The sequence below is a fragment of the Notothenia rossii genome (assembly GCF_949606895.1).
Source record: "Notothenia rossii genome assembly, chromosome: 3".
Lineage (NCBI taxonomy): Eukaryota > Metazoa > Chordata > Actinopteri > Perciformes > Nototheniidae > Notothenia > Notothenia rossii.
This window is the reverse complement of record NC_136901.1, coordinates 23,402,321-23,420,040: the sequence shown is the minus strand read 5'-3', so window position 1 is coordinate 23,420,040 and position 17,720 is coordinate 23,402,321. Positions and strand designations below refer to the sequence as shown.

The window sequence follows — 17,720 nt, the reverse complement described above, 5'->3', positions numbered from 1 at the left end:
TGATAGGTCCCCTTTAAAGTGAGATATGCACACGGCTCGGAATATACTTATTGTCCAGATAAACATAGTCTATTATTATAAGGTTTTAAGTATTCCTGCCTGAGTGATAGTAGTATAAGGCACATTATACCAAATAACATGAAACAGGTTTAAGGCCTGTTGCAATCAAAGAAGAAGCAACTGAAAGTGTACATATAAGATTAAAGTGTGGCTTTAAGGGGCCTCAGCAGAGTCTGATATCAACAGGTAGGGTATTTCAAAGACAGAGTGCACGATGGGGAAGGCATCCTGCTTTTATTTTTAACTCTCGGGACAGGCAGGAGCCCTGTATTCTTAGATCAGAGAGCACAGCTGGAATATCAAGTTTAAGGAGATCACATGGGTATGAAATGGTGTGCCAATTTACACTTTTTTAAGGCATCAGAAGTACCTTAAAGCCAGATCTGACATGGATAGGAGTCGGATCAGACTTTTGAGTGCCTGGAAAAGAAGGGGTGATGTTGTACTGATGCTATGGTAACAATCTTAATGTTTTCTTCAAGGCAAAAAATCAGATGTCAGCTCGAGAGCAACACTTCAAAGCTGGGGTTATGTTTAGATATTGCAAAAAGAGCTGCGCTAACAGTGCCACTATATGGCTGCTTAAACCCTCATCCATCCAAGCCAACAAGAGCTCAACAATACTGTTTGTACCAGCAGAATAAGTTAGTCTGGGTTTACATTTTTGTCTTGTGTATTGACATTTTGGAAGCGACTTAACTTCTAAATGTGACGCATAGGAGAAACAGCCTGGAGTGCTTGCGTCATGGAATACAGCTGGCGGATACATTCGGACGAATGATAAGCACTTCAAATTACCCGAGTGATTAGTCATGAATCAAATGATGGTTGGACCACTCTGCATCAACACAGGGAGTATAATGTTTCCATCCATCCATCTTCTCCCGCTTAAAGAGAAGTGGGAGAAGATGGATGAGTATAATGTTTGGACCCCTCAAAATACCCACTACTAGAGGTCTGGCTACTAACTGCAATGAAATCAAATACAGAGGAGCTGAACATCTAATTAATAATAGAGATGCTATTATGGGTGGCTATATTTTAAATGAGTCTTTTCTGTAATGTAGTCAGGGCCTTCTGTGAGGTTAATTGAGACCTTGACAGCACTTAAGTCTCTGCTGCGTGCGTGTGTGTCTTGTCTTACCTCTGGCTACAGCGTCGACTCTCGGGGTTCTATGGATAGAGATTTGATCTGAGTGAAAAGCGCACAACGATAGTCCAAGTGTGTATGTGCCGGTAATCACAAAAGTGCTACCACGGGAGCGAGAGGATGAGATGGAGATGCAAAGTAGATGTAAAAGGAGAAACGGATGTACAGCAATGACAGCATATTCAACAGAGCTTAGGTGTTTTCAGAGAAGGACAGAAAAGAGGCATTTCTTGCATTAATTCACGTTTCTTGAAAGTCAAGGCTGCAGTGATCCTATTTTCTCTCCTGGGAAACTAGAAGAAAGGCTTTCCAGTGTGAAGAGCTGTAGTGACTTGCTGGGCAAAAGAGATACAGGGATGACCTAATCCAATATGCGAGAAATGGTGTCAAATGTTGGATAACACATTATTACATTCCTGGCTTTGTCAATTAGATTTTCGTAACTCTAAGAACAAAAATGATATAAAGAATGAAAAATGTATGAAGGAACATTGTTGGCATCGTGAACAGACTGCCGCGTGCAACAGTGCAAACGGTCCCCCCCTCCCCCCCTCGTCCTCTCCTGTCACTCCCTGATCCCCTCCAGCTTTATCTCATCCTCTCAGCCTTCTATTCATTAAACAGACGTAAACAAAAGAAAGTTTTTTGCATGCGGCTCCATCTTGCTGAGCCCATGGAAGCAATCACAAGCTGTTTGTTGCTTACCGTTAAACAGCCCATACTTTGGGAGGAGGGCCCAACTTAATACATAATTGAAAATGGTTGCTGTGGTCCATTTGCCACGCTTTTGTTCTTCCTACATCAGCATCGCAGGCACCGCCAGAAGGCTGCTCTTGGGGGATTTGCTTTTTCTTCCTCCGTGTCATTTTTCCTCTTCATCTCTTTCCTCTTCCTCCTTTGATGCCTTTTTTCGATAACAATTCACACTTCAGTTGAGATTGCTCTAAATTTCAATTTCAGCCAAAATGCTCTTTTAAGTACCTGTCTCTGTCTTGATGCCGTTTCGTCCCTCACTTCCTCTTTTTTCCTCTACATGTGAAATGTTTTTTTCTTTTATACAAGTGCATGCACCCATAGTATGTGTCTACGTTTTCCTCAAAGGGAGCTATAGCATTCCCTTTAATGTTCCAGAAGTATAGCAGTTAGTGTGTCATTTAACAAAGCACTCTTCTGCCTCTCACTTTTCCTTTTGCTTTACCTTTTCATGTGACTTCCAGGCAACAGTTTTTCCTTTTCTTGGCATTAATAAAATAGTTTAATCAACTTTTCCTCATGTAGGCTACCACACCTTGACCTTTCCATGGCCATATCTCAGTACAAAGTACACAGCTATGACATGGACACACATTATCCATCTCCACTATCCTCTCACCTCAGATTGCTCCTATGGCAAACTCACTCGCTCATGAAATTTGGCTTTCAATCTGTCTGCCAGCTGACCAGCCCCCCAAGCCCCCCCCCTCCAGCTCCAGCCTCCCTCCCCGGGGAAATGCACTGAGGTCTAGGAGCTATCCTCCTGTAATGGAACTTCAGGATAAACTAGATTTGATGATCCACCCTCTCCTTCCTGATTCAGCCCTAAACCTCATTACCTGAGGCAGGATCTTCAATCTGGCCCCCCAGGGAAACAGAGGTGCACAGGGGCAAATGAACACAGGAAGTTGAGTTTCACTTCATATCACAGTTCATGTTGGAAAACCAGTAGATTTGTGTAGCCAATGAGTGTTGAAGAGTTATTCAAGAGTTGAGATATGCCATTCTTATGGGCATCTGCACCAACGATGTCAGCATTTGTTGTAACCAATCTTTGTATTATTTTATATAAATCAATATAACATTGGGGTCATTACTATTGTACAAGACATGGGGAAATATATGATATGATCCAAATAATAAAATTAAAACAATACATAATACACTGTACAGTATGTAAATGTTATTATAGGAGACAATAAGGATAACTAGATAAAAGCTCATCTCATGCTCAGTGGCTCCAGTGTTCACACTCCTGTGATTGAGGTGTCACTGCTGTGATTTTGTTGCAGTGGTACTTCATGTTGTGACAGCGGCAGGTGTTCCATCGGTTCCTGACTGATGCACTGTGTCCTCCCCTGCTGCTGTTAGGCTTCTGTTTGACACTTGTCCATTGTACGAACTCGCTGTTTTGACTGGTAGTATGTGAAGGCGCTCCCTGCAGTGGAAAGAGGCCATATGCTGCAGACAGACTGACAGGCATTAGCAAAGTTGTCAACACCTATTCTTCCCTTTCTGTTCGACGTTCATGCTCCCCCTATTATTTGCTCTCTGTTTTCTCTCATACCGTCTCAGGAGCTCTCATACGGTTCTATTATGTGCCTTTCATGTATTTGTTAAGTGAAAGAAGTGTTATTTTTGCCCCGTGAATTTTTCATGATGCGAACATTTCTTGCAAGCATTAGAGCCGCAGCAACAATTCATGTTGTAACACTGGAATTAATAACCATAGCTAATCGGTTTCATCTCAAAATATTTTACCCATGAGATCCTGTGAGCAATACCAGTGTTCAGAAGTTAATCTGCTCAGAGACCCTATTTGGCTTTTAATAGCTGGAATATGGGTTTTTAACACTACAAGACATAATATTGCTCTAATCCTGCATTCATAGAGTTTTTATTTTACTTACCTTTCCTTTTCTTCCTCTCTTCTTTTTTCTCCAGGTAAGGAAGAGTCAGTAGCCACCTTCAAGGGCAACGAGTTCTTCTGCTACGACCTGTCGCTGACGCCCATCCAGAGCAGCACCGACGAGATCACGCTGTCCTTCCGCACGCTGCAGCGCAACGGCCTCATGCTGCACACCGGCAAATCGGCAGACTACGTGAACCTGTCCCTGAAGAGCGGCGCCGTTTGGCTGGTCATCAACCTGGGCTCTGGGGCCTTCGAGGCCCTGGTGGAGCCCGTCAACGGCAAGTTCAACGACAACACCTGGCACGATGTGCGCGTCACCCGCAACCTGCGCCAGGTAAACACTGCCCGTGTAATCCAGGGCCACCACAGTTGGAGTGGTGCCTCTGTCCGTCACACAACTTATCTTTGCTGCTTCCTTTGACTCTTCTTTACTCTGTCTTTTCTCTCTCACAGAGCTCACGGGAATGCTGGTCTCGTCTTTCTTCTGTCCTCTACTTTTGATTGCTAGCCATCTTAACACCACATTTTTCTTTTCCTAGGTTGATGTTGAACAGAAAGCTGGTGCTGTTTGTGTCTGTCTTTAATTGGCTTCATGTTATTCTATAAAATGACCAAAGATCTATCTCACTTTCAATTCCAAAGGTTACTCAGAAGCAAATAATTGAAGATAAGACACAGTGCAAGTGAAAATGATACTAAAATCCCAATTCCGAGTGAGTAAATATGCATCATGTTGCAAACAAAGACAAATCTGCACATTTAGAGTTCTACCCAGGACGTTGTTTTGTATTGTTATTAATGAGCAAGTGGAGAAAGTGCTCTCTTCAGTATGTATGCACATAATGTACTCAGCTACACAAATGGAATGCACCCTAATATATCAAAGGTGACAATGCACTTAAACCCTTTCTGAACAAATTACCTAACACATCTTTACAGACCTTTAGCTAATGGAAAACCAAAGAGCCCCAGCAACCTGCATGTCTGTGTGTGACTTGCAGTGTTCCTCTGCTTCTTCCAAGTTTAATTGTATACACTTACTAAGTACACACATACAGTACACACGCGGCATGCTTGAGACTCTTTGGATGCACCAGGTCATCAATTGGCAGTTGCAGATACCATGAGTGAGATCCAATCAATTTCACTTACACTTGCCGTGTTTACTTATCACATTTTTTGTAGTAATTCTAATTGGAATGAATGGCTTGTCAGACTTAATAACACAAATTGTAAGTTGCAGCAAATGCAAAAGGGCCTGATGTGAATGCATTAACACAAAGTTTTACTTCTTTGTGTGTGCCTGCAAAAACATCCTAAGAAAGAGGATGGGGTGGGTTTTTTTCAAACTGTTGGACCTTAAGAGGCTAAAGAAGGAATACAAACTGTTTTTTAATATGAACTAAGTGCTGTTAAATTATAGGGTGAAATGTCCATGCCAACTAGACATCAGAATGTCAATCATAATGCAATAATATGAGATATTTCAGTGTGGTAACTTAATACAGCATCACAGGGATCAAAATGTTATGCTTTAGAGCTCAGTGTGATCAGCGGAGTGAGACTAGCTTTATGAATTTGGGAGGCCAACACAGTTTTAAAGATTTACAGCAGGAGCCAACCCACCTACCAACTGCAGCATTAGCACAATAAGTAACACATGCACGTACATTGAAACACTATTATCTGCCTTGTCTGTCTACCCATCTTATACCTATACTTTTTAACTAAATGATTCCTATCCTTTTTTATTAAATACAGCTTTGAATATAATTGTGTCTATGACGTGTATTGTTTAAAGCTTATGAGTTAAATCACTTGATCGTAAACTTACATACACGCACCTGTTGTTCACATAAAAACAGCAGGCACATCGTGTAGTATTATGTTAATCTCACTTTGTCCTCGATCTTCATATGGAAACCTAATGTAGCTGAGCAGATGTATAGCACCAGCACTCAGTCCATGCCTTGAACTAGAACTAACTACGGTTTGAGCTTCCCAGCAATCTCTATTAACTTGCATAATAGCTTGAATCCTCAGTGGATCACTGTAATTGACATAACAGGTGGCCTAAGTGTTAAAGAGCTCTCTAGATTTACACCAGGCCATCCCCACCGAGAGACAAAAGAACGGGGTATCAATTATATTGACCACCTTTGACCCTGTGTTTGCTGCCGCCCTGATACCTAGCTGATCAATAAATACTCGCAAGCTTTAAGCCAAGGCATTTAAGTGCATTCACTAAATAAGTGTATCGTCTTTTAAACAGTCAAATAAATGACTATAAGTCTCTTTTTGGTTTTATATATATTTATAAAAGTACATTTATAGTTACAACATATTAATAGAACATGTTTGTTATTGGTATTATTTAGTGTCACCAGGGGAGCAAGATGTTACATATTTTAACAACGATCAATAACACTTAAAATTAGACAACACTGTTTGTATCATCATTCAAAATGTATGCTGGTGCAAAATAAATGTTTACTGCATGTGTACATTACTGCACATTTCTTAACTTGAATTTACTTTGAAACAATTGAACACAATATATTTCTCTTTAACATGATATTCTAAAAGCTGCAAATAGTGTCTATTACATTAGCAAGGCACCATAAGCCTTAAGCTTTATGACAAAGGTCAATCATATCTAGACTAAAGAACAATAGTTTGTTTCTGTGTTTCATCAAGAGATGCATATCAAATTTTACATAATTTATACTCTGTGCATTTTATACAAAACAATGTATTTTGTTGAATGACTGCAAATGGTGGACAAAATAATGAACACCAACTATACAAACTTCGCCTTTAAAAACACCTTGCATTAAAATGTACACATGTCAGTCCAACCAAAACTAACCAATATAAGCTGGGCAAAGAATGTATATAATGCTAGGCTGCTAATTTCAATTGTATCGCACTTTGCTAACAATTTGTCCACATTCTGTTTTCAGTGTGCTATTAATTATCTAATTTACAAATGCAAATGCTATGCAAGTCCATCCACACAAACACACCATTCTTTTTTTCCGCTGGTCTTCCCACTGGAGCTAACATGATATCTTGCATTACAAGTACCCCACCATCTAAAAGACGAGCGTTAGATTCCAGCTGCGGCTATCGTAGTGGTCTCAACAGTCTCATCCACTCTCTGTCTGTTGTTCTTAATGGGTCTTGCAACGTCATAAATATCTACAGCTGCATCAGTAAGCTCCAAAATAAGTAAAGCCTCTGAGCTCTCACCAGCCAGTCTCCCTCACCCACTCTCTCCCCTCTCTCTCTGTGTGTATATTTTCCATCCTTTCTCCACAAAACCTATGAATTTGTCAGCTTTGTGTAGGATAAAATGAAGCAGACAGAATTAGGTGAGGTGATAGGGACTCTCCGCCAAGAGAGAGAAGAGAAGGGGGAGGATGGGGGAGACATGCTGTATTCCTAACAGATGATCACAGCTTCAGAGCTCCCCTTGGTGGCATATGGCAGTACTGCTCCAAGAGAGGGGCTAATCTCTACAGGGCACAGATGATAGGCAGACAAGGACACACGCCTTGACCTCTCATCACTGCAACTCTCTCCCCACAATTCACACACATTGTACCCCACCCAATGCACATATTGGTTTGTATAAGGAGCAAGGGATCCCTCACTCACATCCTCCCTCCCTTTGACATGCTGATCTACTGTCACAGACATCTTGTCGAGTTCAGCACTGATGACCACCGTCCTCTGGGAGGCAAAGGGCAAATGCAGAAAGGCGTAGGGAAAAGACAAAGATGGAATGTCAGGGTGTCTTGTGGTGAAAATGATATATGTATCTGATACACTGCAGTAAAATAGAACACATTGTGTAAGTAGGTCAAACATATATGTATAATTGTGCGATGGAATACAAGTCAGCATACATCTAGCAGTTAAAGCAATCCAAGCACAATTCATACTTTAAATATGAAACTCTCATTCTTCATTGTGCTGTATGGTCTGTGAGTATTTATGTTGGGATAACTTTTAGCTTTGACAACTAGAAATACCAGCCACAAGTCTATTGAGAGTACTTTGAACATCAACTAAAACCACTGGCGCCTGTGTTGTTATGTTCCTACCCATTACTGTCATTAAAATATTTCAAAGTCAATCAATCACTTTGCGTGTGTGTGTATGTGTATTGCAGAGAGCAGCAGAGCAAGTGCAGATCAGGTAGAGGCGGATGTTCAGTGGGAGTCTTGATGAATGTCTGATAGTTAATGCATTGCCTTCAAACATTAGATTTGCATACAGGTTCTAATAGCATTGCCAGCAGTGAGATGGGGACATCAAATGAAATGAGAGCAGCCAGCAGATGTTTTTATCAGCTTCCTCTCTTCATGCTTAATCACTATTCCCATGGCATTAAAAGTGCAACCAACAAATAGAGCAACTGTTCATTGACTGGAACCCAGATTAGTTATGGTACGACATGGATGTAGAGTTACTGATGTCAGTCAGTAGCAGGAGCAGAGTGCCATCAATTGGTGGACATCTTTTTTGTGTTCACAGCTATGACTACTGAATCATGTGGTTAAACATTTGTAATATGTCATTTACTATAGTGTAGCTTTTGTTATGGTATTTGCGTGACATTTACAGAATGCAAAAAAAGTGTTTTTGTTCATATTATAGATATTCCATGGCGTAAAGATACTGATGGATATCGTGCTTCCAATTTACTGGATAGATAGAAATAAACCAATATAAAGTAAGGCTAACTTTCCATGTAGACGATCACTGGAAACTGAATGGCCTCACATCACAGCGGCCTGTCTGCATGCTTAACAGGCACTAGCATCCCAACGGACACCACAGGCAGTCAGAGGAAACATGAGACACACACTGGCAGAGAAGAGGAAGTGCGTGCTTGTATGTCTGTATTTTTGTTTGTTCATCAGAGGAAGAGAGAGTGAGATGATGATTGTGTGCACAACAGAGAGTGGGAAATGAAGTGCAGTGCTGCTATTTGAGACTAAAGGAATATCAGAGGAGTGGGAGGATGGGGGGAGCACTGAAAGAGAGACAGCGGTTTGTTTTACTAAGGGAAAAAAAACGGAAGCACGCTTTCTTTTGCATTCCCCAATGTCACTTTACAACCAGAATATTCTACATCGACTGTGTCACAGAACTGGGCCAGAAGCTTAGCCAGCGTCAAAAGAGAGAGACCTCTGAACTCAATATCTGTCTTTTTTATATTCCCTTTTTCTGTGTCACTGTCACCCTTTCCTCCCTTTTTTCTCTCACTTACAGTATAATCAGTCCTCATGTTTCTAGCTGTCCCTCTCCTTCTGTCTACCTTGACGTTCTTTACCCCAGGCATTCACATCTCTTTTCATATAAGTGGACCTTGGATGCAGCTATTAGATTGACTAATGGATCAAACTGATTTAGTAATCTCCGTGCTAAATGCATGTTCAGCCCCCGGCCCACCGTCTAGTTGGAGAAGGCAAGCTTTGATCTTCATCGGAATCAAGTTAGCAAACTTTCCTTGAATAAGCAAAAACAAGGAAGTTAGTAAGCATGAGTAACACAAGTATCAACATCAGCAGTGTCCAGGGGGAAGGAGATACTTTCCAAGTTTGGACCATTGTGAATCCACGGGCAGCATGCGGTTGTTTACACTCAAGCACACCCAGTCAATAATGGTTAATAAAACTTAATGCACACAAACTTTATAAGCACCAGGACTACACAAGATACAATCCAATAAGGCAAACACAGTAATTCAGCTGAGCAAGCACGCACAAACACGCCCCATCAAATTCCAAACTTCCTCTGGCCTCCATGCATGTCTGTCATACATAATATAAATTGCTGCAAGCTAACTGTGTGTGTTCATATTCAACACACAACACAGCTCTACGCTGCTCCTGAATACACCCTTTCTTCTACAATAAGGTCGTTTTATAGAGAAACAGGCCAAGTCAAGGGATTGAAAACCTTTGATAAAAAACCACCAAAAGTGGACAATGCTGTAACACTTGTATCATGAGCGCAAAATTAATCAGGTAGACTTATTGTCATTTATTAGTTTATTAAGGTGTTCCACATGGGCTGTGATCATCATCCCTTTTAAAAAAGATGACTCTCCAAATGTACCGTAGTGTTTTAAGCCCTTCATTCATCATCCAGTAACTGACATGTTACTAAGACATCACCATGTTTAAGAAATCATGTTTTAAGTGGCAGAGCATGTTGAGGGAGTAAACGCATTTATTTCATGTGAGATGACAGAATGAGACTGCCCCCCTCCCCCTTTAATCAATATGAAAGCCTGGACACTCCCCACCTCTTTCTCGTCTGTTATAGCTACTCCTCTCTCACTTGTTATTATTCATCCATTTCACCAAGCATTGATCAGCTGCAATAACCCTCCCTGCTCCTCATCCATCAGTCCATTCATCATCTTCCTCCACTCTCATCCAACATTACTCCAAGAGGCAGCCATTATTCCTAAGAGAGAACTAATCAATTCCTCTGCTGCTCCTCTTCCCTCCCTTTCACCCTCATTTTCACCATGACTCCACGTCCATTCTTACCTGCAACTTGTCACTTAGCAACTGTGTCTGCAATGCTGCTTGGTAGTGAATTTTCCCTGGCTGGAGTACTCCAGTAGTTGCTTTACTCCTACGTCCACCAGTAAAATATAATAATATTGATATATTGAAGAGATTGTCTGCCTGATTTACTGTACAGCAGTATTTAGAATTATGCTTGCGTTACTTCTTAAACCTGCTGTGTACGCAGAGGAAAGTCATATGAAAAAACTAGCAATATAATGACACCAAATTCCAACTGGAGCGAAGAGGGGCCTCTACCCTTTAAGCGTCTTTGAGTCGTGAAAAGCGCCATATAAATAAAATGCATTATTATTATTATTATTATTATTACCCCATCTCCTGACCCCTTGCTTTAGCCATCCTGGAATACACTACACACTCATCTTTAAACCCCTTTCATTTTGATCTCAACTACACACCTGTAAGGTTTCATGACTGCATTTTACATGATAGTGACGCTATTACAGCACATACGATCCCCATATAAGTATCTCAATGAAGTCCTCATAATGCGTTCAGAATGACTGATTGAAGCTTTTGTGGATAAATCGAAAATACCAAGTGTAGTGCTCGGCTTTGCTAACACATACAGCGACGTTCCTTTATGGTGACGTTAGGAATAGCTATTGAAGCCTGGCAGAAGTGGTGGATTTGTTTGATGTACATAATGACATGCTAACACCCCTGTAATCCTTCCTGAGTTCACCGCCACTGACATTTAAAGCAATCCTAATGTGTTCCAGCCGAGAGGAGGTGGGGGCACAGTCGTTGTGTGTAAGTGGATGTGCTTTTCTTTTTTTCCTTTCCCTATGATTCTTTCCCCATGTTGATCAGATGTCAGCACCTGAAGCCCAGTGTGAGGCTGTTCTCCGCTCTGGCTACAAACACCTCATGCTAATACATCAGCCGCGTTGTTTGATACCAACACTGAGAGGTTCTGTGCATTTGAGGAGGAAAAAGTTAATTTGCATCACATTTCCATCACATTAGCATATCCGCCCGCTTTCCCACACTCACTCACTCATCAGCCTCATTTGCCGCTACCTGCTTCAGCACTTTCATGTTTATTCATCCCTCTGTCTCTAAGACCTATATCAGATAACAAATCTCTGTACCATTAGCACATTCAAATAAAATGCTAGTGAGACAGAAACGGCTAAAAGATTCAGGAATAGATTATGGAAGAGAACGGACCATCATTACAGGCATCTTTGGCTGTTACCTGCATCCAGGTAAAGTGTTGTTTGTTGTACCCTTTGGTAGCTGAACCAAAGCATGTTTTAAAATACATACAATACAATATAACATACATAAAATAAGCTAGCTGGAGCTACGTGCTCAAAACAGGTCCCACATTGTGTGATTAATTCCTAAACTATAATGCCTATATAATTTAGATAACCATCTGTCTGAAGAAGCATTTAGTGAATGTTCTTTCTTTAAAATCAACTCAAAAATGTGAAGTTTATCATAAAAGCTGTGCATCAATTGTTAAATCATTAACTGTTTTTTACTTTATTATTAATAAGTACTTGTTGCTTGACATTAATCTCCTCCTGATGGTTTCTATGGAGAATGAGGGAGTCTGTCAGACATAGTAAAATAGAGGTTAGTATGATAGGTAGCACAACTGAAAAAGAGGAAAACGTTTTGACCACCTTCATCATAATACACCAACACAATCATGCAATTTAATGCACACACATGCACAGACGCTCACTCGCGGTTTGTTTGCAGACTTCTCTTCACAGTAATTGCAGTGACATTTATATTTGCACCTGAAGCCTGTCTGCCGGTTTCCATTACTTCCAGCCAGATTAAGAGAGAAGCAGACACGAGTCTATGGCTGATGATTGGAATGAACGCAAAACCAAATGTACCTGAAAGAGCTATTTTGAATCGAAGCCCAGTTCTCCTCCATCTGACAGGGTCACTCACACAGTCTGTGCTGCAGAAGAACGCCTTATACACCGCCCACGCATAAATACCGAGCAAGGCAGTATATGATATGGATGCAGCCAACAAACATTGAGCTCATGTTTCCACAGGTACACATACAGTCTCTAATCATCAATTCAAACTGTGAAATGTCTGCTTAGTGAAAAATAGCACCCATTTCCCTCCCACCCAATAATACTATTCCACGGTATCAGTTGCATCACTTATTTCTAACTGAAGTCCCAGATTTATAGGAAAAAGATGATTAGACCTTTCTACGTTACAAGGATGAATCTATCTGGACTGGGAATCTTAGCTCGGTTGAACCATCCATTTGTCATTATATATTTATCCACCTTATTCACTGGTGGCTGTAGTTCAGTGAAGTGCACCGTGACCGAAACACCATTTTACTTCTTTGCCAACTGTGAATGGCATTATGCAGATCGTCAGCAGGAGTTAAAGGATTTGTCTCAACCGTTTCACCTGTCTGTGAAATGCACAGCTTTGCAAAACTGATAGTGAATCACAACACTATTAGCATTCGCTGCCGTCCTCACACTTCTTAATACATGAAGATTCCGGAACCCAGGGGGGGCCCTGAGAGACAGTTTCAGCAGGAAGGTGTTTGTCTGGACCCGTGTTTGTTTACACGACTGGGAGCTTAATCCTCCATCAGCAAACATCGCCATTCACAGAATTGTTCTCCCACATGGGTCAATTACAGAGAGGGGGTGAGTGCTGTCAAAGCAGGGCTTCCAGGCATTTTGGCTTTCAGGAAAAGTACAGTGCAGGGAAAAAGGAAATGAGTAGTTGGTCTATTTTGATACGAATGCATTCCTACTCTTCGTAAGGTTCTAGACTCCCCAGGATTCTATTTTTTTTGCCAGTCCACTGTATTTCCTCTAGTGACCAGAGCACTATGCATTAACACAAATAGAACAAATGTAATTTTCTGCACTATTGATCTTGACAATGGGGTACCAGTTCAGCATTAATTACAATCCCCATGCAGTACAACATGTATAATAGCAAAGCCGCTGGATCCTCACGTGACTTTCAATGGCTCAGTTTGCTGCACTTCTCTCCAGCGTGGCAGCTCATTCATTTAGCATTTTTTGATGTGCTACTATTATAATCTTGGCCCCAGTGGATCTGTCGACTTTCTTGTAATGGAACTATTGGTTCATTTGTTGCTGGAAAATAAAACATAATTTCCTCCAACAACCCACTCATTTAATCAAGTCACTTCTCCATATCCTATTCCTGTTATATTGATGTGCTATTTTAATGAAAATGAACACACATATACTTTCTTCATTCAGCAAATTCACGTTTTTTTATGCAACTTCAAGTTAAATGCATCCCCTTATTAATAATAATAATACTTCTTTTTTTTATTGGAAGGTCAATATTATTTTGACATGCTCAGGATAACTAAAAAAAACCTTTCTTATATGCATATACAGCTTACTTACAGACTGACACTTATTGTATAGGATAAGGCAGACACTATGCATGCACATATTCCTCTAAATGTAATCTCTTCCTTTAATTTCCACCATGTGTTTTCCTCCATCACTTCAATCATGTCAATTCAAAGATCGTCAGAAGAATACATTTATTCACAACCATCCCTTAACCTGATACATATGGTTTCCATATGAGCTGATACAAAACACACATCCATTAATCTCTCATTTCTTTACCCTGCTGTTTCACAGACATTCATTCAGTGAGTTTAAAAAGGCTCACAGTCATTGTCACTTTTAAAAGCAAACATTTGTCTAACTTAATAAACTGTCGCTAGGTTCCTAGTTGTTAGAGATTATCCTTCATATCTGTTCTTTGATGTGTCAACTGTTGTTTTTCTTAACTCAGAGAGATAGCAGTGCAAGTTTAAATACATGCATTCACATCCACCACTGCATCTTATTCACCTAATGAATGCATAAGAGGACTCATTAGACATAATGTGTGACCGGTGACAGCTTTTTACCATGACCTGGGATCAAAGCGTGGGTGTGCATGATGCTTCAGAACCACCAGTTTTACACATGAAGAGGACTTTGTTTATGGTTGCCACTTAGACTCAGCTCCACTCAGTGATCCATCCCACACACAAACACCCACAGTACCTACTGTGTATTCTACAGGGACAGACTGACAGACTCACTCATAACGTCAGAAGTTTTTTTTTTTTACTACCAAATACTTTTCTTCTGAAATCACCCTTTTAGGGTAGGATATCAGATATGATCACTCAAATTCAAATGTTTTAATCAAAATATAAGATGTCCTCTAGATGTCCATTCCACCCTGAAGGGAAACTCATTGGAGATCTGAGTGATATATATTTGACCCTCTCACTGCCGATACAGAGTATACTGACTGAGCACCACCACTGAGTAGCATGAGCAGCAACATAGAGCTGATAGGCTGAGATAACAAGCAATGACAAGTGACTGTAGCAACACAATCGACATATTGCTGAGACAGTAAAGCAACTATGTGCAGAACAATCCCCTTCTTCACAACACCTATCATAATTCTGATATGCCACATGATGCCTTATTAATTGATTGTTTGTTTTTCCCATTTCAGGTGTATGTGTTCCTCCTTCCAGGGAGAACACCCATTGCTCTTTATTGTGTAAAACCACATTAAGTTACCTAATGACCTTTTCATCTCCTTTTTAGGTTGCTGCAGATATCAGAACCCTCAGTGAAATACCTTTCTCTCTATCCTTCTCTATCCTTTTCTGAATCTTCTAAATTAATGATGTTTCCCTAAATGCCCTCAGTGACTTCACATCACTGGAAATGCAGCCTTGCTTTTACCACAATTGTCAATTTTTACAATGCAATAATAATTTTTTTGTTTTCTCTTTCTTAAACAACATTAATCCCTTAATGACTACTTGGGGAAACATTTCTGAGATATGTGCACCTATTCAAGTGATCAAGACATGATTGGCCTCGCCCAGTACAAAAGGACTTCAATTTGAAATGGACTAGAGCCCAGCGCCAGCTGCTGACCAGATTAGCTCGTCAGATTGAATCCTGACACTGATGAACTTCTCCTTCTTCCCCTTCCCCACTCTAAACAAACACCCCCATCAAAACTACCCAAATCTCCCCTGTGGAAGTTGATTTTCTAACTCTTGTCTCTTTTACTAACAACAAGCTTCAGAATTCTTCCAATTTGATTCTTTTCATTGGTGAATTTTCTTTTCCCTTACCTTTTATGATTTCAAAAACTAACACTGTGTCATTCACGGAATGTGAACCATCTGTTGTTTTCTCTAATTAACTTGCGACTTACATACTAACAAATGTATTGTTATCCTTTTATTCCTTTTCTGTTATTTCATTTGGTAGATTACCCTAATTATATAATTGCTTTCTTTATTTCTTTATTTGGATGTTATACTATATAAATAATAGGACACATATTGATTTGAAATCAATGAATATTAAATTCATATTTGTTAATGAAAAGAAAAGCTGGTTTCAAAAACGCAATTTTCTTTTTTTCTTTTCCACTTTTTTGGGGTTGAGGTGTGTTTTCTTAAGTTTAAGGTTGGTCATTTTATTTTTTCTTTCTCCTCCCCCTGTTTTCTCCTGAAGCACGCAGGCATTGGACACGCTATGGTAAACAAACTGCATTATATGGTAGATATCATTCTAATTGTCTTATACTTTGGTTTGCCCTGGGTTTTCCGTTACCTCTCTCTATTCTGTTTGCTTTACTGAAAGTGCAATCCGCCATCAATTCCAAGGTAGCTGAACAACTCCACCTCTCTGTTTTCTTTTAGCCCTCTCTATATGTTATTGCTTTTTATTGCCATCCAGTCCTCCCCTTCCTGAAAATATTTTACGTGTTCATCCAAAGAGGTCTGCCCAAAAATACAAAGATTATACATTTATTTAGATTTGATTTATTTTGCTTTATTTTTTGACCCTTTTGATTTGTTTTATTTTGTTTTACTTCGAACAATATCCGTATGAAGAAATAAAGAATCATAATGCAAAAAATGTTTTCTCAATTGAGTATTAGAAAAGTTACCTTTTTACTTTGTTGTTAATCCCTGTCCCCTCCTGATTTATTTTCTTAGAATAACCCTATGAATAGAGCGTACACAGCAGATTTCTCAGGGACACAAAAAGCCTACTCGAGTAACTCCAGTGAGAGCAAGTAAACAGTAACTTTTTTAACAACACAAGAGAAACGCAATGATGATCTTCCTATCTTGGAATTGTTCACCGTTTAGTGACCTGTTATCTTAGTTGGCCATGCTGTTGTTTATGGAGTCATGAAGAGTATTTACAACCCTTGATTCAGAGGCCAAAGCTTTCACTATAAAGTATGCCTCAAATGAGGGTTTGATCCCATTAGTGGCCTTAGCTTGATTAATCAACCAGATGGGAATGTTCTTAGACCTGCACCTGCACACAGTGCTGGCCTTCCACACATGTGGGCACTAAATAAAGTGCTTTAATTTGTCATTAGACCCCTAATTGGGTGCAGAAATGTAATTCAAGAGTACTGAAGGCTCATAAATAAGAATAAAATGGCAAATGCAAAAATCTGGTTGACTGATCTTAGTAGACATACTCAGCCTTACTTGCCTTCACTGGACGAATCAATATATGAAGCTGTCTGGCCATTGATGCAGACCATAACGAGAACTGCCTGAGAACATCTGAGCTGTGTGCGATCGACCCCTCATTAACACTAACACTAACTTATGTTATACTTTACTGGCCTCACCCCTTGCATGAAGAGACTTGAAACCTCTTCCCAATTTTGTTTTTTATATACAGATTGCATTGAGTATATATGTATATGTATATATCCTGGCTAACATATATACATACATATATCACATTTCCTAATATAATCAATACGGCCATGAAACATGTTAGCCACGCCCTCTTGCTGTTTTATTTATTTTATTTCACTTTATTTGTTTTTCCTTTTTTAACTTCAAATTAACTTACTAAAATGAATAACGGCCTCACATATTTTCTTGCTGAAACAAAAAAAGGGAAAAGTAAAGAGGGGACACAGACATTCATTTTTCTGGGTGAATAGAGAATTGATGCCCCAAGCAATACATCTGCTAAATCCATCATAACACATGAGTTGGAGGAAAGTGTTATGAGTCTCTGTATCTAGTGACTCACTCAAGCTCAAATCTGACAAAAATGAGTATGCAATCTCAAGCTCACATCAGAAATGATGTGGGGGAATTCTAGTGCAATCATGTATGGGTGCAGATTTACTCCATATCTAACATGGAAAGTGATAC

At 40.0% G+C, this 17,720-nt stretch overlaps 1 protein-coding gene across 7 annotated transcripts in view; it reads left to right on the top strand.

Moving 5' to 3' along the window:
* Window positions 1-17,720, top strand: part of nrxn2b (neurexin 2b) — a 667,491-nt gene that overhangs the window by 325,728 nt on the left and 324,043 nt on the right. For 5 of the 7 annotated variants that reach the window (XM_079668270.1, XM_079668273.1, XM_079668272.1 and 2 more), the window contains 2 exons: window positions 3,908-4,209; window positions 16,036-16,059. In XM_079668270.1, the coding sequence (XP_079524396.1) occupies window positions 3,908-4,209; window positions 16,036-16,059 (326 nt within the window). The remainder of the gene's footprint in view (window positions 1-3,907; window positions 4,210-16,035; window positions 16,060-17,720) is intronic. The other 2 variants (XM_079668275.1, XM_079668271.1) reach the window with 1 other exon arrangement.